General features: G+C 54.2%; 1 protein-coding gene across 8 annotated transcripts in view; it reads right to left on the reverse strand.

Annotated features, from left to right (window-relative positions):
• Positions 1 to 20,921, reverse strand: part of F8 (coagulation factor VIII) — an 87,073-nt gene that overhangs the window by 64,086 nt on the left and 2,066 nt on the right. For 5 of the 8 annotated variants that reach the window (XM_075941252.1, XM_075941247.1, XM_075941246.1 and 2 more), the window contains exon 3: positions 11,799 to 12,147. The exons of 1 other annotated variant lie outside the window; for it this stretch is intronic. In XM_075941252.1, coding sequence (XP_075797367.1) covers positions 11,799 to 11,826 — 28 coding nt within the window. In that variant the 5' untranslated portion in view covers positions 11,827 to 12,147. Of the gene's footprint in view, positions 1 to 4,736; positions 5,197 to 11,661; positions 11,769 to 11,798; positions 12,148 to 20,921 lie in introns of those variants that run through there. 2 more of the 8 variants (XM_075941248.1, XM_075941251.1) reach the window with 2 other exon arrangements.

Consider the following 20,921-nt stretch of genomic DNA (forward strand, 5'->3'; position numbering starts at 1 on the left):
TGCAAATATCCTGTTCCTCCCTTTTCCCCAAAATATCACACCTTCATGTCAGTTCTAGTCCATACCTGCCCTATTACCCTCTGCAAATTTCCTAGTACCCACTGCGTGAGTTTTTAAACAGTTCTTCACGCAAATTATCTAAATTATCTATAAGGACATAACATGATGAGTCTTTCTGGATTAAGACACATCACAATAAGACTTCTGACCATTTCATACAATACACACATACTGGCTAAAGCCAACCCCGATGCGTGTGATTGATCGGTTGACTGTGAACATGCGAATCTATGTGTCTGAGGTGCTAAGAGCTTGCTAAGAAACATAATCTCTATGTCATCCGTTACCCTACCTAACACAAGGATCCAGGGTTGCCAAATTTCCTCACACATTTATGTTTACATCTTTTCAACTGCAGGCATGTGCGACTCACCATCCCCGCTAAGAGCACCTAGAACACCTAGTCTAGCGCCCTTCCTTCAGTAGGAGCCAGGCTCTCGTGCTTCAGAGCAAAGTAAAGCTCCCAGTGCACCCACTCAGCTGTGGAATCCTGTTCAGAAGAACCCTCTTCATCCAAAGAGAAAGACCCACAGAATGACTGACACGTGGACTGAAAGTGTGGCTCTCCTTCATGCAACAGACTATATAGAGTCATAAGAGCGGCCAGACGGGGTCAGACCAACAGCCCCTCCAGCCCAGTGTCCTGTCTGCCCACATTGGCCAACGCCAGGTGCCCCAGAGGGAATGACCAGAACAGGGAATCATCACGTGATCCCTCCCCTGTCATCCATTTTCAGCCTTTGACAAACAGGAGAAGGACACGATTTCTACCCATCCTGGCTAACAGCCACTGATAGATCTAACCCCCATTAATTTACCTAGCTCTTTTTTGAATACTGTTAAAGTCCTAGTCTTCACCACATCCTCTGGCAAGGAGTTCCACAGGTTGACTGTGTGTTGCATGAAGAAATATTTCCTTTTGTTTGTGTTAAACCTGCTGCCTATTAACTTCAGTTGATGACCCCAAGTTCTTGTATTATGGGAACAATATTTTTTCCTTATTCACTTTTTCCACACCACTCATGATTTTATAGACCTCTGTCATATCCCCCCTTAGTCTCCTCCTTTCTAAGCTGAAAAGTCCCAGTCTCTTTAATATCTCTTCACAGGGGACCCGTTCCAAACCTCTCAGCATTTTTGTTGCCCTTTTCTGAACTTTTTCCAATGCCAGTGTATCTTTTTTGAGATGAAACAACCACACCTGTACACAGCATTCAAGATGTGGGCGTGCCCTGGTTTTATACAGCGGCAATAAGCTATTCTCTGTCTTATTCTCTATCCCTTTTTAAATGACTCCCAACATTCTGTTTGTGTTTTGTGACGGCTGCTGCACCTGAGTGGATGTTTGTAGAGAACTAGCCACAGTGACTCCAAGATCTCTCTCTTGAGTAGCTGTAGCTAAATTAGCCCCTATCATACTGTATGTGTCGTTGGGATTATTTTGTCCAATGGGCATGACTTTACATTTATCAACATTACATTTCATTTGCCATTTTGTTGCCCAATCACTGAGTTTGGGGAGATCTTTTGGAAGCTCTTCAGTCTGCTTTGGTCTTACCTCTCTTGAGCAGTTTGGGATCATCTGCCTATTTTGCCACCTCACTGATCACCCCTTTCTCCAGATCATTTATAAATAGGTTGAATAGGATTGGTCCTAGGACGGACCCTTGGGGGACCCCACTAGTTACTTCTCCACTCGGAAAACTTATTTATTCCTACCCTTCTTTCCTGTCTATTAACCAGTTATCAGTCCATGAAAGGACCTTCCCTCTTATCCCATGATAACGAATTTTGCTTAAGAGGCATTGGTGAGGGACCTTGTCAAAGGCTTTCTGGAAATTTAACACTATATTCACTGGATCCCCCATCCACATGCTTGTTGACCCCCTCAAAGAACTGTAGCAGATTAGTAAGACATGATTTCCCTTTACAGAAACCATGTTGACTTTCCCCCAACAAATTATGTTCTTCCATAACAATTTATTTTTTACTATAGTTTCAACTAATTTGCCCGGTACTGACATTAGTTGTACTGGTCTGTAATTGCCAGGATCACCTCTAGAGCCCTATTTAAATATTGGCATCACATTAGCTATCTTCCAGTCATCAGGTAGAGAAGCGGATTTAAAGGATCGGTTACAAACCACAGGTAAAAGCTCTGCAATTTCCCATTTGAGTGCTTTCAGGACTCTTGGGCGAATGCCATCCGGTCCCGGTGACTTGTCACTGTTAGTTTATCATTTTGTTCCAAATCCTCCTCTAATTACACCTTAATGTGGGACAATTCCTCAGATTTGTCAGCTTAAAAAGAATAGCTCAGGTTTGGAAATCTCCCTCCCATTGTCAGCCATGAAAACGAAGCAAAGAATTCATTTAGTTTTTCCGCAATGACCTTATTGTCTTTGAGTTCTCCTTTAGCATCTTAATTGTCCAAGGGTCCCACTGGTTGTTCAGCTGGTTTCCTGCTTCTGATGTACTTAAAAACCATTTTGCTATTTCTTTTTGAGGTTTTGGCTAGCTGCTCTTCAAACTCCTTTTTGGCTCTTTTTATTATAGTATTACACTTAATTTGACAGAGTTTATGCTAGGGATGTTACATTTAGATTAATTAACTAACTGGATAGTCGATGGGATGTCCATTGACTATCTGATGAGTCTATAAAGACACCTCCACCTTTGAACTGTAGCAAGAGCCCTACTGAGCTCTTGCTACAGTTCAAAAGCAGAAGCCCCACAGGGAGTGTGGGGCCAGCAGGGACTTACCCACTGGCCCCACGCTCCCTGCAGAATCTCAGCCTTTGAAATGTACGAGAGCCCTGTTGGGGCTCTTGCTACATTTCAAAAGGAAGCCTGGCAGGGAGTGTGGGGCAGCAGGGGAGTCCTGCACTCCCTGCGGGGCTTCTGCCTTTGCCACATACAAGCAGAATCGCAGCAGAAGCAGTGTGAGCAGAGACTGCTTCCGTCCCCGCTCGCACCGTTTCCACTGTGCCTCTGCTTCCCTGCCCCCCGCAGAGACAGTGCCGGGGGAACTGGCTTTTAAGCCTGCTCCCCCCAGCACCGGCTCCTGCTCTCCCCCTTGCTGCCTCTCTCTGAGCACAACTAGTCGCATCACTAGCTGACTATCGACAAGCTTCTGCTCATCAGACAGTCCACTAGTCTCTTACGCTCCTCCCTATTTCTCACTAGGGTGTAACTTCCACTTTTAATCAATCTCTCACTGCTTCTTGGACCTGGTCGCTAAGCCCCGGTGGCACTATTTGGGGGGAGGGGAGCTTCCATCCCAAGCAGCTTGCTCAGGAGAGGGAGGTCGGATGCTGAGCATTCAGCTGTCGGAGTCTGTTCTTGCCAGGGTTGCCAGGTGTCGGTACTGAACCGGACAGCCCAGTATTTTTGCCTTCTGGCTGGTAAAAAAATTCAGAAAATACCGGACACCCAAAATGGCCGGTACTTCCTGGTTTTCCCGGGGCCCGGCTCGGCCCCCTACAGAAGCCGCTTGGGACATGTGGCAGCCCCGTGCTGGCTCCCCGCAGTGCCTGGTGGGGTGGGGAGAGTGGTTGGAGCCGCGACTGCATTTCGGCTGGGTCAGTTCCATCACTTTCCTTTTTTGTTTTTCGTTCAACAACTTTTTCTGCCCTCCCCCCTCCTTTGTTTTGCTCACAATTTTTTCCCCCTGTTGTTTTTGTTTGTTTGTTTTGTTTGGTATTTTTTGGGAAACCATCTGGCAATCCTAGTTCTGCAGCCTAGGTGCCCCATACAGGCGGCCCTGTGTCCAAGCCTTGGCAGGGCAGTGCTCCAGCTCACATCCTCTGTGAGGCGGGCTGGCTGCATTTAACACACCCACTGCACTACCTAGACCTGCTACTGATTGTTTAACGCTCCCTCCCCAGTCACTGTCCAGCAGAAACGCGGTACGTTTCTCAGACTGACAAAACTCTGAGTCTCTCCAGGGACTGCAGGTTTCCTGATCAGTCTCAGCCCACAGTCCATTTCCAGTAGCTAATGCTCTCCCAGACTGTGCAGCGGGTTTGCTTTGGAACACAAGCCAGTTGCTATTTGCCTCCACAAGAGATTCCTTCCCTGCTGACTAATCCTGCATTTGTAATAGCAGTAGCTGGCTGAATTCTTCCTGCAGGGGAAATGGAACGAGACCCAGTGACAGATACAAAAGACTGGGAAGGGCCGGAGCTACAATCACATTCAATTGAACTGAAAAATGTCCCCAAGCTCTGCTGATGAGCAGTGGTTTCCTGAAAGCACAGAGCAAGATCGCAGCAGTGAAAGCATCTCCTGCCCCTCCTGCCTGCCCGGACGCCTGCAGTCTGCTTTGGATGGATCAGGGAGGAGGAGGTGAATTTCGTCTCCACGGCCTATTCACAAAGCCTGCCAGTTGGATTCTGTTGCTCCAATGAGGCCACCAATTCACTTCACAGTAGCCACGGCAGAGTCACTAGACTGCATCATTTTGCACTCCCAGCTGCAGCCCAGAGAGGAAAGGCTTTGGTCACTCCACAGAAACGAGACAGACTGTTCGAACCTTGATGCCAGGAAAATCTGGGTGGGGGGAGTGAAGCAGCGAATTCAGCGCTGTGCGACCCAATTCTGGTCTCCTGCATGCTCCTGTAAGTCACCCGTCACTCCCCTGGCCTGAGGAATGGCGCCAGCACAAAAGTACTCACATGGATCAGGCTAGAATCTGGTCCTTAAATACTGTGACCATGGGGAGTCAGCTAGCCAAGGCGAGGCAGCTGCTGCACAAATGCCATTGCTTGCTTTGCATTCCCTGCAAGCTTCAATAACAGCACAGAATCCAGAGAGTTGGCTTGGCTCTGGATCAGAGATGAAGCAAGAGTTCGGACGTCCAAGCATTTCTGGCAGGACATCTTATCGGATCAGATCTCTTACTCAGGAATCAGGAACTCTTGTCCTAAGGGCAAACTAAAGTGAAGGCAGATAGTGCCTGGAACATTTCGTCAGCATTGTTAGGCTTCCTTATCTAGCAATTTCTTCAGAGCTCTGAGGCAGCCAAGGAAAACAGGCTGCATTGTTGTGCTAAAGTCCTACGTTTCCAGGCAGTCCTCTGTGGCCAAAGGAGGACTTGGAGGCTCAGAAGAGCTTCTCGTGGCTTTGACAGGACACACAGAGACCCTGTTCCCCACTCCACCCACCCCCAACAAAGGGGACACCTGTCACCCATCATCAGGAATCACCAAATAGTGTTAGTCTCTTGGAAGGCAGGGAAAGAATTAGAAACAAGGGAACCACCAGAGAGAAAGAAGTTCTGAGCGCCACCACTGATGAATAGTGATAGAAATGTAGCCGTGTTAGTCTGGGGTAGCTGAAGCAAAATGCAGGACAATGTAGCACTTTAAAGACTAACAAGATGGTTTATTAGATGATGAGCTTTCGTGGGCCAGACCCACTTCCTCAGGGTATGTCTACACTACCCTCCTAATTCGAACTAGCGGGGTAATGTATGCATACCGCACTTGCTAATGAAGCCCGGGATTTGAATTTCCCGGGCTTCATTAGCATAAGCGGGGAGCCGCCATTTTTAAATCCCCGCTGCTTCGAACCCCGTGCAGCGCGGCTACACGGGGCTCGAACTAGGTAGTTCGGACTAGGGTGCCTATTCCGAACTACCGGTACACCTCATTTCACGAGGAGTAACGGTAGTTCGGAATAGGAACCTAGTCCGAACTACCTAGTTCGAGCCCCGTGTAGCCGCGCTGCATGGGGTTCGAAGCAGCGGGGATTTAAAAATGGCGGCTCCCCGCTTATGCTAATGAAGCCAGGGAAATTCAAATCCCGGGCTTCATTAGCAAGTGCGGTATGCATACATTACCCCGCTAGTTCGAACTAGCGGGGTAGTGTAGACATACCCTCAGATACCACTGATGAAGGTAGCTTAGGGTATGTCTGCACTACCACCCGAGTTCGAACTAGACATACCCTTAGATAGTAGCAGCAGGCCTGTGTATCTCTCAGCAAAGTCCTTCAGCCCTACCGCCAGGAGAAGACACAGCACAGACATCTTCAGGCACCTGAACGGGATATGGACCCCAGCACTGTAACTGGAGAACACTTCCCGTCATTCTGTCCCCAGAAGCAGTAACCAATCAGCACTCTCAGAAGCTGTGAGGTCATTCCCAGCAGGGCCTCTGCCGTTGGCCGGGGTAATCCGATACAGGCCGTCCTCGCGCTAAGTCCAAGATACATTCCAAAGCACTTGGACTTATAGCGAAACAACTTAGAGTGGGGAATGGTTTCCCCGCAGCTGACTTCCATTTGCACAAGTGGGTTTTTCTGCACAACTCCAGTGGGGAAGGGGAGGGTTCATAACGCATCCGTTCCTACAAGCGACAGTGACTCTAGTGCGGAACGGATGTATCCCAGGGTGACTTATAGCGGGGACGCCCTGTGACATGCTAGTGCCCCTTGGGCACAGAGCAGACCCTCTGGTACCCACACCTAGGACTGATCAAGAGCTTGTGCATACATGCAGGGCCAGATTAAGACCGGTAGAGGCCTTAAGCACTGAAAAGATTGTGGTGCCCCCCATATGTAATTCACAATAAAAACAACACTAGCCCGTAAAATCTCTTTTTTTTTTGGTGCCCCTGCTTTGCGGGTGCCCTAAGCACGTGCGTAGTCTCCCTATTGGGTAATCCAGCCCTGCATACATGGAGCCTCTTCATCTACCAGGCTTCCCCTAACACCACCCGTATTCCGAGCCTCGCTAGCCTGCTGCATTGCCCAAGAGCCAGACAGCCCAGGCAGAAAGCAGGGCTGGGCGCGGGGCAGCAGTCAGAAGGGAAGACGATTGGGGGCAGTGCAGAGGACAAAGAGGCAATGACTGAGTCAGGCAAACGAGAAGCTGGGGCTGGACCGTGGGAGGAGAGGCGCGGGCAGAGTAGAGAGATGAGACTGGGGGCGGGGGTTAGAGGACAGAATTCCTTCTCAGGTGACATTCAAGCTGAGACAGTGGGAGACTAAAGGGAGGAAGGGGGAGTACACAACAATCCAGGAGGCTAAGACCTCTTTTCCAAATACACAGTGATTCCAAACCCCTCCTTGATGCGGCAGACGGGGGGCTGCCCCATGGAATGTGGGCCATGAACCCCAAATCATGACTGGCGCATCATTGAATAGGCGTGAGGAGAGTTAGAGGACCATACACCGCTCTCTGGCGCCAGCAGACACCCAGAGGAATACAGTGGCAGTCTGGATTTAATGGAGCCCAGAATCTGGCCCACAGATGGATCAGCCCAGCTATGTGGCCGGGTTGTCCACGAGTTCCATGTGTAATTAAATCCAACAAACTACACGGGCAGAACATTGCACCTGAAAATCAAGTTAGGAAAGGCCAGACTCGAAGTGCCCTGTGGACCCTTAGTTTGGTTCCCTCACACCACAATACAATCTGTAATTACACAGCCATGCTGCACTCAGCGAATAGGCAGCTCTGTCTCCCCTCTATTTGTCTCTCTACTCTGCCCATCCCTCCCTTCCCACAGCCCAGCCCCAGCTTCTCATTTGCCTGGACTACAGTCATTGCCTCTTTGTCCTCTGCACTCCTCAGGCATCCAGAAAATGAAGAACACAGAAGTAGTGACACCTGTGGAAAATATGGGTTAAGTGACTTGCCCAGCACCACACAGGAACACAGTGGCAGAGGCATGGATAGACTCCAGTTCTCCAGGGCAGCCGTCAACTGCCTTTCCCATGAGACTCACCTTTTTCTTTCTAGTAATAGAGATGTAGCCGTGTCAGTCTGGTGTAGCTGAACCAAAAGGCAGGACTAGGCAGCACTTTAAAGACTAACAAGGTGGTTTATTAGGTGATGAGCTTTCGTGGGCCAGACCCACTTCCTCAGATCAAATAGTGGAAGAAAATTGGCACGACCAGATATACCAAAGGATACAATTAAAAAAAGTGAACACATATGAAAAGGGCAAATCAGATTTTAGAACAGAGGGGGGTGGGGGGGAGGTTAATGTCTGTGAGCTAATGATATTAGAGGTGATAATTGGGGAAGCTGTCTCTGCAATCGCCTGCCTCATTCAACAGTTCCGCCACAAACGGAGGAAAGGCCCTACGGACAACAGCCTTTCTCTACACGCCCCCTCGCCATTCTCAGCGCAGACCCCTCCTGCACACTGAAGGAGGCAGGGGCTCTGGGGAAAAAGGCGCGACCATGTGGTCAAAGAGGCGCTGGGCCCGAGGGGCAGCGTGAAGGGTCACAATGAGCAAGACAAGAAAGAGATCTAAACACAAAAGCAATGAACGTGCTGTGATGTAGTGGGGGTACTTGCTGGGCTGTGACGTAGCGGGGGTACTTGCCGGGCTGTGGTGATGTAGTGGGGGTACTTGCTGGGCTGTGGTGACGTAGTGGGGGTACTTGCTGGGCTGTGACGTAGTGGGGGTACTTGCTGGGCTGTGGTGATGTAGTGGGGGTACTTGCTGGGCTGTGGTGATGTAGTGGGGGTACTTGCTGGGCTGTGACGTAGTGGGGGTACTTGCCGGGCTGTGGTGACGTAGTGGGGGTACTTGCTGGGCTGTGACGTAGTGGGGGTACTTGCTGGGCTGTGGTGACGTAGTGGGGGTACTTGCTGGGCTGTGGTGACCCCTGCTGTCTGGAGCAAGACCCAGCAGGGAAAACCTTATTATGCAAAGGTGACTCAAAAACCTGTCTGACCTGCGGCCCCCCATGGGGAGAAACAAAGGGAGGTGGATGCTGCCCTGGCTGTGGGCAGGGCTGGAGGAGGGGGAGTTAGTTCCTGGCTGGAAGGCAGGGAAGAAGGAGCTGGGGAGGGGGCTGGGACTCCCCTATCTCAAGGGGGGGCACTGAGGCCTCTTAGCCCCAGTTCCTGTAACCAGATTACATCTGTGCTGCGCTGTGCTGGAGGAGCAATAAACAACCTCCATTCTACTGGCTGGGGGAGTCTGTTCATGCCATTTCGGGGGTGCAGGAGATGGGAAAATCCCGACGCGTCGTCACACGTGCGAAGAGCGCGGACGCACGGGTGAGCCGCAGGGCTTGGCCCCGCAGCTCCGCGGCACAGACCCTGGGGGCAATAGCCATCGGAGTGCGTGGGCCAGGGTGAGCCGCAGGGCTTGGCCCCGCAGCTCCGCGGCACAGACCCTGGGGGCAATAGCCATCGGAGTGCGTGGGCCAGGGTGAGCCTCAGGGCTTGGCCCCGCAGCTCCACGGCACAGACCCCGGGGGCAATAGCCATCGGAGTGCGTGGGCCAGGGTGAGCCGCAGGGCTTGGCCCCGCAGCTCCGCGGCACAGACCCCGGGGGCAATAGCCATTGGAGTGCGTGGGCCAGGGTGACCTGCAGGGCTTGGCCCCGCAGCTCCGTGGCACAGACCCCGGGGGCAATAGCCATTGGAGTGCGTGGGCCAGGGTGAGCGGCAGGGCTTGGCCCCGCAGCTCCGCGGCACAGACCCCGGGGGCAATAGCCATCGGAGTGAGTGGGCCAGGGTGAGCCGCAGGGCTTGGCCCCGCAGCTCCGCGGCACAGACCCTGGGGGCAATAGCCATCGGAGTGCGTGGGCCAGGGTGAGCCGCAGGGCTTGGCCCCACAGCTCCGCGGCACAGACCCCGGGGGCAATAGCCATCGGAGTGCGTGGGCCAGGGTGAGCCGCAGGGCTTGGCCCCGCAGCTCCGCGGCACAGACCCTGGGGGCAATAGCCATCGGAGTGCGTGGGCCAGGGTGAGCCGCAGGGCTTGGCCCCGCAGCTCCGCGGCACAGACCCCGGGGGCAATAGCCATCGGAGTGCGTGGGCCAGGGTGAGCCGCAGGGCTTGGCCCCGCAGCTCCGCGGCACAGACCCCGGGGGCAATAGCCATCGGAGTGCGTGGGCCAGGGTGAGCCGCAGGGCTTGGCCCCGCAGCTCCGCGGCACAGACCCCGGGGGCAATAGCCATCGGAGTGCGTGGGCCAGGGTGAGCCGCAGGGCTTGGCCCCGCAGCTCCGCGGCACAGACCCCGGGGGCAATAGCCATCGGAGTGCGTGGGCCAGGGTGAGCCGCAGGGCTTGGCCCCGCAGCTCCGCGGCACAGACCCCGGGGGCAATAGCCATCAGAGTGCGTGGGCCAGGCGCGAGGGGCCGACTCGGACACACTCTGCCAGCGGGTTTTACACACGTTTGCAAACAGCAGAAGTCTGAAGACTGGGGACTCCTGCGTTCAATTCCAGGGCCTGGAGGGGGGACAGGAGACTCGTCTGCCCCCGCCCCTTCACACCTCCTCCCCATCTGCTCCTACCTCCCTTCCTTCCATGTCCCCAGCCCCTCCCCTCCTATCCAGGCCCATCCCCTGCTGCCTTGCCCCACCCTCCCATGCCTGTCTCCCCCCTAATTCCTCAGCACCCTGCAGTGAGGCCAGCTGAGCCGCTCCCCCTTCCACAGAGCCCAGGCATTGGCAGGGGGAATCCTGAGCACAGGGGAGGCACCGCCTCCCGGTTCACAGTGGTGGGGCTGCTGCCGGGCAGCCTGGCATAGTAATGGCAGCCCCTGGAGGGCGCACGCGGGTGCTCCCAGAGGGGCGGTGCAGGTGCAGCTATGAGGGACTAAGCCATGCTCAGGTCAGATGGCATCGATGGAGAACTGAGCTGTCAGCCTAGCAGATCTCTACGGAGCACACGCAACCTGCAATTTTTCAAAGACTCGGGCATGGCCGAATTTGGACAGATTTTCCCAGGAAAAGCAAAAGGCAGGTCTCTGACTCCAGGGCAACCCCTCCTCCAAATCTTCTGCCCCTGCTCCAACCTGCCTGGGTTCTAGAACTTCTCAAAACATGCCTTGTGCACACTTCATTCGCCAGGGCAAAACATCCCCCCCCACCATCACATTCGTGGAAATGGCCAAAGTACTTTTGCTGAAATGGTTCAAATAGCCCCCGTGAGGCCAACACCCAGCAAGAGACACTCCACCCGCCCAGCTACACTTTGGCAAAGTGACAAGCAACTGAAACCAGTTGTTGGGAGGGGCTGGCCAACTCCCACACCCCCGGGACCAGAAAATGCAGTCCTGTGCCCCGCTTCCAACTCACCGAAAAGCAAATCAGAAACCCGCCTAGCTAGCACGGCAGGGGAGGGGGTGCCCAGCAATTCCCAGCTCCCCATACACGTTGATAAAAGAGCTAGGAAATGCCTAAAACAAGTCCTAGCTAGTAACAGGCGCCCTGCAGGAGCTCACCCTGCGGCTCCAGCACCACAGCAGTCTTGTGAGCCACCTGCCAGACTGTGCCTGGGTGAACGCGCGGGAGCCACGTACAGGGATTTACACTGCGCAGACCGGCAGCTCCAGGGGCCGCGGGAGCTGCAATCGCCTGTACCTGCGGAGGCACAGGCAAACACAGCGGTGTAACCCTGGAGGGCCAGGCCCACCTGCTCTATGCACTCTGCACAGACCTCAGTGACGATGTCAGGTGCGAGGCACTGGGAGAATCAGATTGTGTGTGTCCACCTCGACACACACAGACGCACACACAAACATGCCTTCACACGTGTGTGCCTGGTCAGGGTAAGTCACACACACAGATGCACGCATGCACATTCAAGCCGCTGTACGCCCACAACCAGATGCCCACACACTCACGGACACACAGCTGCATTTACGCCACAGGTTCCGTTGTATGCCCCTGGCGGGGCCTGTCTGCCACCATCCCCACCATGATACATGGTGCCCCCTTCCTCCAAGCCATGCTGAGAGCTGCCTAGCACAAAGAGTGTTACCCAGCGGAGAGCGGGCTGCTGTGCACATAGTCCCAGTCCGTCTCCACGGCGCCAATGTAGTAGCGTCGGGTGATTCCGCTGCCCTCCTGGACGAGGCAACCCAGCAGAAAGCAGCACAGGGCTCCTCGCAGCCGGCTGGCCCTCATGCTGGGGAGGCAGAAGCGATTCTGATTAAAACTAGTCATTTCTGATGTGTCCTCCGTCCGGTGCTTTAATCCGCAGCGGAAAGGAGGGAAGCAGCAACCCCAGACTTGGTCAACCCTCTGGAACGCTTTCCCAGGCGTCAGGCGAGGCAGTCGTGACCAGAGCGGTGCAGAAAGAGACATACGTAAGCGACGGGCTCCGTCTTCTGGGTGGTACCGGCAGAAGGAGAGGAAAAAACAAAGGGAAAAGGGAGGCTGAACAAAGCCTGAGCTTTTCCTGGCCTGCAGCACTCCAGGTGCAGGGTGTTTGTGTTCGGAACGCTGGAGTGACTTGTGGAAAGGAAGGGCTGTGGCTAGTGGTCCCTGCCCGCTCCCTCCTCTCTCAGCAGGGAAGGAAAAAGCGCAAGGCTGGGGCCCAGTTCAGCCTCCCCCAGGCCATGGAGAGCAAGGTGCTTTACTGTCTCTCGCAGCCCAATGCAACCAGGCTGAGACTGGCCTCAGCTGCGCCTGCATAGCAAAGCTCTTGGGTCCAGCCTGTGACAGGTGCATGCACCAAGAAGGAAACGTGGACTCAAAGCCAAGCTCTGGTTCTGCAGGACGAGCAGCCTCAGGGGACCGTGTGTTCCCTACACTGCTCTGCGCGGTGTTGGTGCATACGGCGCCTTGCAGGTAGGCATGGCTGCGGCTCTAGTGAGCAACAGGCTGAGATCACACGTGCAACCCCACGAAGAATGGACCCAAAGCAAAGCTTGAAAATAAGCAGCAGAACAGCTCTTGAGCAAGAGGGGGTGTGATGGGGTCACAGTCACAGACGACCCCTCGGGGGCCTCCCGGGGTGCTGGCACGGCCACTGCCACTCGCCTTCCCGCTCTCTGGGGCTCCTCACCGCCCGGTCCTGCTGGGCCAGCTCCCTGGTCTCCAGCCAAGGCCCCGAGCTGAGGTCCCTGCCCCCACCCAGAAGCAGCACAGACACTGAACCACTTCAGGGCCAAGGAGAGAGCAGGTTAGGGCCCAGCCTCCTGAGAGAGCACCCCCCACATGGGATCAGACCCAAGGAATTAGGTGAGCCCCCTTTAGCAATGGAAGGGGAATGTCACTGGCTGCCCCCCAGGTAACAGTCGCTTACACTGGGTTTGATAGAAAATAAAAACGGTTTTATGAAGTGGAAGCAGTAGGGTTGAAGGAGTAAGAAGAGAAAGTCGGCAGAGCAAAGTAGGTAACAAATCAAAAGAAACAAAACCGCCCGGCTGATTCTCCACTGAAACCTCAGTGCAAACTTCATCAAACTCCCCCTAAAACCTCTCTTCCAGCTGCCACTCTACGCCAGGGCTGTGTCCGCCCCCCTGGGGTCTCAGGCTCCTTCCTCCAGGTGCAGCCCAGCCAAAAACCCCGCCTCTCCTTTCCTATTCCTTCTGTTAAGGAGGTGAGGCCACTCCCTACCAACCACTGCTCAGACTGAAGGACAAAAGATTGTTTAACGGTGGCTCATCTAGAAGTTGCAGGTAACACCCTCCATGTCTCCCATTCACACACTGGAAACTTACAAATGATTCCCCACTCCCTGTGTCTAATTTTCCACACACAAATGATGCGTACAACAGAGTAAGATAAACACACCCAACAAATCATGACATGAAGATCGATGGGTTACATGAAATAATTCGCTCAAACCACCTTTGAGTTACGTATATTCATGTCCATGAGTCCATTTCATAAAGCATGGGGGCGCTCCGTCACAAGGAGGTTTGTGCAAGAAAGAGCAGTGTAGACTGCTTCTTCTTGCGCAAAAATGGCAGCTCATTAAGTATGCAAATGAGGTGCAGTGATATTCATCACCACAGCTCATCTGCATATGTTCTTGCGCAAGAAAGTGCAATATAAATGTAGCCCAGGAGTTTTGCTTTTTGTGGGAACAAGACCAGGCCCAGTGCAGACTGATACAAATCTAATCAAGCTTCATGTTTCTGGTAGGGTTGTCAATTGACGCACATTAACGCCTGTGATTATACAGAGCACAATTAACACATTAATTTTTTAGCACGTTAATCACAGGTGTTTCTGCGGCGCTGCCCCTTTGAAACTCTGCCAGGGCATTTCAAAGGGGCAGAGCAGTAGGAGCCTGAGATCAGCTGGAGTCCCCAGCTGACCCCAGACTCCAGGCAGAGCTGCCCCTTTGAAACACTGTTGCATTTCAAAGGGGGCAGCACCTGGGGTCAGCTGTGCGGCACTGCCCCTTCGAAGTGCCACCCTTGTGTTTCAAAGGGGCAGCGCAATGAAGCCTGGGATCAGCTGAGACTCCAGCTGATCCCAGGCTCTCACAGCACTGCCCCTTTGAAACACTGCCACAGCGTTTCAAAGGGGCAGCACGCGCTTGACAGCCCTAGTTTCTGGGCATCAGCTAGTCACCGTAAAGGGTCAGGAAAGACACTGGCATTCCTGGAATAGGACTGCACTATTCAGTAAGAGCACTCTGGATTTTTTTCATCCTTCTCTGGAGCAGAAGCCACGTTGGACGCTCGTCTACGTGGCCTGAACTATGTTAGACAGTGAGTAACTGAATAGTTAACTAACCGCATGAAATTTTACTAGTTAGTTGACTAGTCTATAGTCCCCGGGGGCGGGGCTTGCAGCCAGTGCACTCTGGCCCACTCCCAGGGAACCCACCTGCCATCCCACATCTCTGCCTCCGTATCAGGGGCAACAGCGCCGGGTGCCAGGTGGGAGCTGGTCCGAGAGGTCAGCTCATTTAAAAACCAGCTCCACTCATGGACCGGCTGAGGGCCTGCGGCCACTGTGGGCAGAGGCTGCTTCACGGCTGCCTCACTGCCCCCTCCCCATGCGGCTGCCTCTGATTCAGAAGCAGCAAGGTGGGAAGCGAGTAGTTGACTAGATGAACCGCTAAGCCCAGGCTTATCTGCTAGTCGACTAGTCGCTTACATCCCTAATCTGAACTGCTGCTGTGGACATAGCAATGGGGCAAAAGTCACTGTGGGTCAGTGTGCTACCACAGCCACCCTTGAGCTGCGTCAGTTACAGGCTCTAGGGAAATCCCCTTCCTGGGTGCTCCAAAGGGCCACAAAAGGATACACGATGGGGAATCCACTCTGAAGACACCCACCGGGCTGGCTAGGGGGGAGCGGAAGAGAGTTGGAAACACCTCCACCTCCCTCGTTGGGCCACAGTGCAGCCCCGAAATGATTCACCAGAACGTTCTATGCAAATCTTTCTGGGGCTGAAGCTCACACGTCTCGTTTGCGAGGCCCCGGAAAGTCTCCTCCCTGGCTGAGCTCATTGGATGTTTTCTGGCTGCAAACACTAAAAGGCGGGAGGGGTCTGCCTTACCTTGTGCTCTGCTATGCAAATGAGGTGGTATGGGAAATACCCAGTGAGTCCTTCCCAGGAAGCCAGCCTCTGCTCTGAAGTAATGCACGTGCGGGCAGGGGAGGGGGCTGCTCCTCTGCTCCGGGGCAGGGGGGGGGGGCTACAGGGACCAGGCCAGTGCATCTCCTGGCTCACCTGAATCCCAATTAGACTTAAGAAGCCACCTGGGCCCTAGAGGGAAGGCAGCCCCAGAAGCGTGGGGCTAGCAGGGAAGTCCCAGCACCCGTGGCCTGGGACTGGAGATCACACCCCACTGTGGCCCTGAGGCCAAGGCATGGGGGCATAGCTTCCCTGGCCTTGGGGCTCCAGCTGTGGGAGGGGGCGGAGGCAGGAAGGAGCAAGAGAGGCTACAGGCTGCAGTGTGGGGGACCCGCGGTGGAACGGGGAAGGGGCAGAAAGGGGTGCAGCTGTGAGTGGGACCCATATTGCTCTGGCCCAGGGTCCCAGGAAATCGTCACCCACCTCTGCTGACCAGACCCAAGAACTCACCTCTCAGGCTCTAGGCTAGACAAAGGAGTGTGTCAGCCTCGCAGCCCCTCCGAGAGGCAGGGCAGCACTGCCCCCCTTTCGCAGCTGGGGAAACTGAGGCACGGAGCAGGGAAGTGACTTGCCGAAGGCCACACAGGACATCAGAGCCCAGGATTTGAGGCTCCGGTGCTTTTGCGACTGTCCCTCAGGTCTGCTGGGCTGGGCAGGGCTCAGTCTGCTTTACCATTGCCCCAATGAGCTATTCCAGCCTCTGCAGTACAGAGCCGTGTGATGTCATTTGCCTCCCCTCCCATCGCTATGAGCCCTGGGGCAGATCAGTCGTTAGTGCCGCAATGTCACTGACACCAGCTGCGCTGCCCCTTGGCTCTGCGCGCCTGTGCATGCTGCAGTAGCGAAGGGGCCACCCAAGGCACTTCCATGGGGGTAGGACCCCGTCTCTTCCCAGCACAACTCCCTCCCCTCGCAAGCACACAGAGCCGGGCCGCAGCGGGGGAAACCCTTCCAAGCAATGATGCTATCTAGCAGAGCTCCTGCAAGGGATGCAAAATTTTCTAGGGACTCTCCCCTGTAGCAAGAGAAAAAACCCAGTTCTCTGAGGGACTGCCCACTCCTTCCTCCTGGCTCTCTGCGGGGATGGCTGACACAGCAGCTAGCTAACAAACCTGGGTGAAAACACTCTCCCCACAGCTCAAAGCAGGGAAATCAGAATCTAGCAATTCCTCTAGAAGCGGCAGCAGCTTTCGACTTGAGCCCCAAAGGTTTGAAAAAACCAAAACATGTTTTGCAGCAAACATCTGACTAGGGCAAAAGCATGTGGTGGGTATCCCCACGGCATCCTGTCAATGTTGCGGCTCGTCTCAGTGAGGATGTGCATTCTCCAGGGCCAGGGCTGTCTGCACCCTTTCACCTGTAAAGCGCTTAACAACTCACAAGAATAACACCCGGCTGCCTAGCGCTTTTCATTCATAAGTTGTGCAGCACTTGACACAGGAGGGCAGAATCATTGTTCCCATTCCACAGCTGGAAAAACTGAGGCACAGAGTGAGGAAAGGTGACTTTGCCTCTGGCCTGCTGGGTGATGTTGGATTAGTCGGGAATAGAATCAAATGGAAAAATAGGTTGACTCTATATAATTGTTTTGGTTTTGCTTTTCTCAACAAGGAAAAAAATATGTTGACCCAAAATATTTTGTCCTTTTTTCATTTAATTTTTGGCTCTTTATCTACATACATCTAGCTAAATTTCAGAACAGGGGACCACTAGAACTGCATCTAAAGGCTGGCGGGGAAAGGGGCGTCTTTTGATGAAGGGAGAGATTGTGGAGTTGGGAGATCTGTGGGCTGTGCCAGCCTTCTCCACTGATTCGGTTTCTGGCCTTTGGCAAATCACTTAACATCTCTGTGCCCCTGTCTGTGACCCTGAGTTGATCCTAACTCTTGGCTGCTCTGAGACCCTTGGCCAGGAGAGGCTTCTCCGGGGGCAAGATGGGCAAAGCTGGCAGCTCACATCAGTTTAGCCAGAGAAATGAACTGGTCAGAGGCCCCGCTGCCTCCCCGCATCTTCCCCCCTCAATCAAGCCTACTTAAGGGCACCACCGAAAAGCTGCCCACTGAAACCGCCTCCAACGAGGCACCAGCGCTCCCAGCGCAATGCTCTGGCAGCCTTTTGCCTGAGCCAGCGCGCCCACTGAGCACAGCTTGGGCACCAGTGGCGGCGAGAGCGACACGACGCCCGGACGCCCGCAGACGAGGGAAACCTGCCCGGTGGAAGCTCTGCTGCGCAGACGGGAAGCACGTCCCATCGCCCTTCGCAAGGCGAGGACTAGAGAGCAGGTGAGCTGCCCTACGCAGGGCTGCGAGCAAACCGGAATCCAGGGGCTCATCGGTTCTTTGTGCCACTCTCCTTGGCGGGCGCGTCTCCCATGAGCCACCTTTAACCTCCCTGTGCCAATTCTCAGTGGCTTCTAGGGCTGGGAGTTCATGGCAGATGTCCCAGAGGCTCTGGAGGCCCTTGGCCATGTCCGCAGCACACGGGCCCAGCCAAGAGAGGGAGGATGCCCTTGTGGCTGAGACCTTCGTAGGCACCAACTCCTCACTCTAGAGGAGACTTTCTTTAGCCCAGTTCCTGTGCCTCACTTCCCCAGCTGTAAACCAGGGCAAAAGCTCCCTCTCCGCCCACTGCTGTCTGGGCACCCTGATGACTCTGAGCCCGGGCCTGTCTTTCATTGTGTGCTGTGCAGCACCAAGCACAGTGGTGCCCTGACGCTGGATACAAGCTCCTGTGCTACTGGAACCGCGCCCTCCACTTACCAGACTCCTGGATGTCAGATTTCAGAGGGGGCCGCATTAGCCTGTTTCAGCAACATGAGCAGGAGTCATGTGGCACCTTAAGGACTAACAAGGATCTTGTCACACCACACCCCAGGCTTGTCCAAAATCCATGCAGCTGGTATTTATCCTTGGCTTGCTCTTCCTTCACTAGAAAGGACCTATGCCAATCTCCGCTGCCTGCGGCCCACTGGGGTTCCACTTGCAACCCGTGTGCCCCCCTCCCTTCCCCCACACCTCGCATGCACTGGGGCCCTAGAGCCCCACACTTTCCATATTCCTCCTCCGCCCTCCCAGCGCGTTTGGGTCGGGACTCCCATGGCTACAGTGACGCCATGTTAGATGTAAACAGCTGGACATGTGAGACTGACGCGAACGTAAACCCTCTGGCCACGACACTGACCGAAATGGACAGTGAGCTCGGTAGGGCCCTGGTTACGAGCACTGCCCAAGCACCAGGGGAGCCAGGCAGCCATCTCACCAATGTAGCCCTCCGCAAGCCCAAACCGGGCTGTATTTAACGCCGGATGCTGAAGACAATTCCACGGGGAAAGAAGCTCCAAAGGTACTTGGCTATCCCAAAAGAAACTGCTCCCAACCAACACTCAGGAGACAAAGGAAGCAGGATGCATACTCTGCATGTGTGGGATAGTGATATGGAAAAACCCAATGCAAACAGCTGTGGGGGTCTGCTAGGCTGGAACCTACCAACTCTAGACATTAAAACTGGCAGGAAGGAGAATCCCAGTCTGTTTCCAGGGGGATTCGACGCCGGTTGCCAACCTGATCTGTTCAAGAGTTTTTCAGCTTTTCAATCTGTCCCTGGGATGGTGCTGCACCCCCAGCTATGGACCAGCCGCAAGGGGGGGGCCCTCAGAGCATGCAAGACCAGCAGGGGTTTCACCTGACTTCAGGTGGGCCACAGGGCTTCACCACCACCTCTTCTGGGCCTTTAGGGTCATGAGGTCTGTGCCGGGAGTCCCCTGAGACAGAGTCTGGGACACTCTGCAGGGGCCAATGCATTTGCAGAGAGCAGCCTTGCCAAGGGTAGGGTTTATTAGCTCACTGCCTGGGAGGCAGGAAGGTTAATGCAGAGTCCACCCTGTGGAGCCCAGCCATGCTGTCGGCAACCCTCATTGTAGCTTTGTCTGTCTCCAGATGAAAGTCCTGATGCTTTCCGCAGTCACCTCGCACCTGACCTTTGGGGCTACTGCTCAGATTCCTGGCTGAGAGGGGAGAAAGTTGATATCCCTTTGGGTCGTTGCTTGCTAACGCGTCATTGTCCTGGCAACTGGGTTTGGCATTGGCTTCTCAGGTGCTCCACTGATGTGGTGATTAAGACGCGGGCAGCTTGGGGACATCCAGACCCATGTCTCCTAGCCTGTCCTGAAAGCAAACAGTCCCTTTCCCTCTCGTGGTAACAATGCATCATTAGGGGAAACTGAGGCACACACAGAAAATTCCCACTTCGTCACATCAGTCCAGGGCTGGACTTTGTGGCAAGTGGCTTTTGCATTTAGCAACTGTTTGAAGTGGCTGAGAGGTTTAGAAAGATGCAAGTAGTCCCAGTGGGCAAAGAGCAGGTGAAACTGGTCAAGGGTGCAGGCAAATTATCACATGGCTCATAGTCATAGATTTTAAGACGGGAAGGGGTTAGTGCAGTCTTCTGGTCTGAGCTCCTGCATAACACCGGATTTTCCTGTATGTATTTCTGCTTCAGATCCCTTGATTAGTCTTGAACAAGAGCTTATCTCTTAGAAAAACACTATCAGAGAACATCACATGGATGTTCTCTGCACAGACACAGTACATGGGAATATCGTTATATTTAATATGGAACTGTCCCTTTCTAGGTCTCAAAATGCTTGACAAAAGAGAGCAGTACCATTATTCCCATTTTACAGATGGGGAGAGTGAGGTACAAAGCGTTCTTGCCCATGAGCACAGCAGCGCTAGGAACAGAACTCAGGTCTGCCTCTGTTAATAGTATTATTATTATTTACGATTTGTAATGCTGGTGGGCCGTTTGCAGGAGCCCTGTACCCACTTGGAAGCACAGCTGCGCATGCAAGCATAGCCACTGAAATCCTGGGGTTCCCTGCAGCAGCAGCCTATGGGAGGCACGAGCAGGCTCTGAGGAAAGCATCTACCCTTTATGCAGCGTTGCCTGGGCTAGGGTGACCAGGAAGTGTGAGCATTGGGATGAGGTGGAGAGAGGAGGGGGCAGTCGCTGTCTATACAAGAGCAGGTCCCTAGTAGTGGGACATATGCTGTGCCAGCTGAGTGGGGAGGGGGAGAGGCCCGTCTGGGAAATGACCACAAAGCCAGCTCATCAGAAATTCCAGGTGTCAGCACAAGAGGAGAAGAAAGTCCCTTTCTGTGCTGAGTGGAAGTCGGGAAAGAGGCAAGCGAGGCTGTAAAGTCCCTACAGCCCTATCTGCAAGCAGGCAGGGCCAAGGCGACGAGCCCTCGCCCCCACAGAGCAGCGAAACGCAAGTGGCATGAAAAACTGGAGCCTGAGTGTGCCTCGTTTCCAGAAAGTGAGGAGGGAGGGGGGAGGGGAGAAAACCCAGTAAAAATCCCCAGTTTCTTGTTTGCTCTAAGAGGAGCCCTCGTCATCGCCCCAGACCTGTGGTACAGGGGCTGTCCCTGCTGGAGGATGAATGTCCCATCCTGGGGGAAGGGGAATTCAGAAGCTGCTGCTGCTGTACTGATAAAAGCAGCAGCCCCGCTGCCTCTAGCCTGGCTCAACAGAGAGCAGCACTGAAGGCTCACGAAGAAGG

The sequence above is a fragment of the Pelodiscus sinensis genome, chromosome 13, assembly GCF_049634645.1.
Source record: "Pelodiscus sinensis isolate JC-2024 chromosome 13, ASM4963464v1, whole genome shotgun sequence".
Classification (NCBI taxonomy): Eukaryota; Metazoa; Chordata; order Testudines; family Trionychidae; genus Pelodiscus; species Pelodiscus sinensis.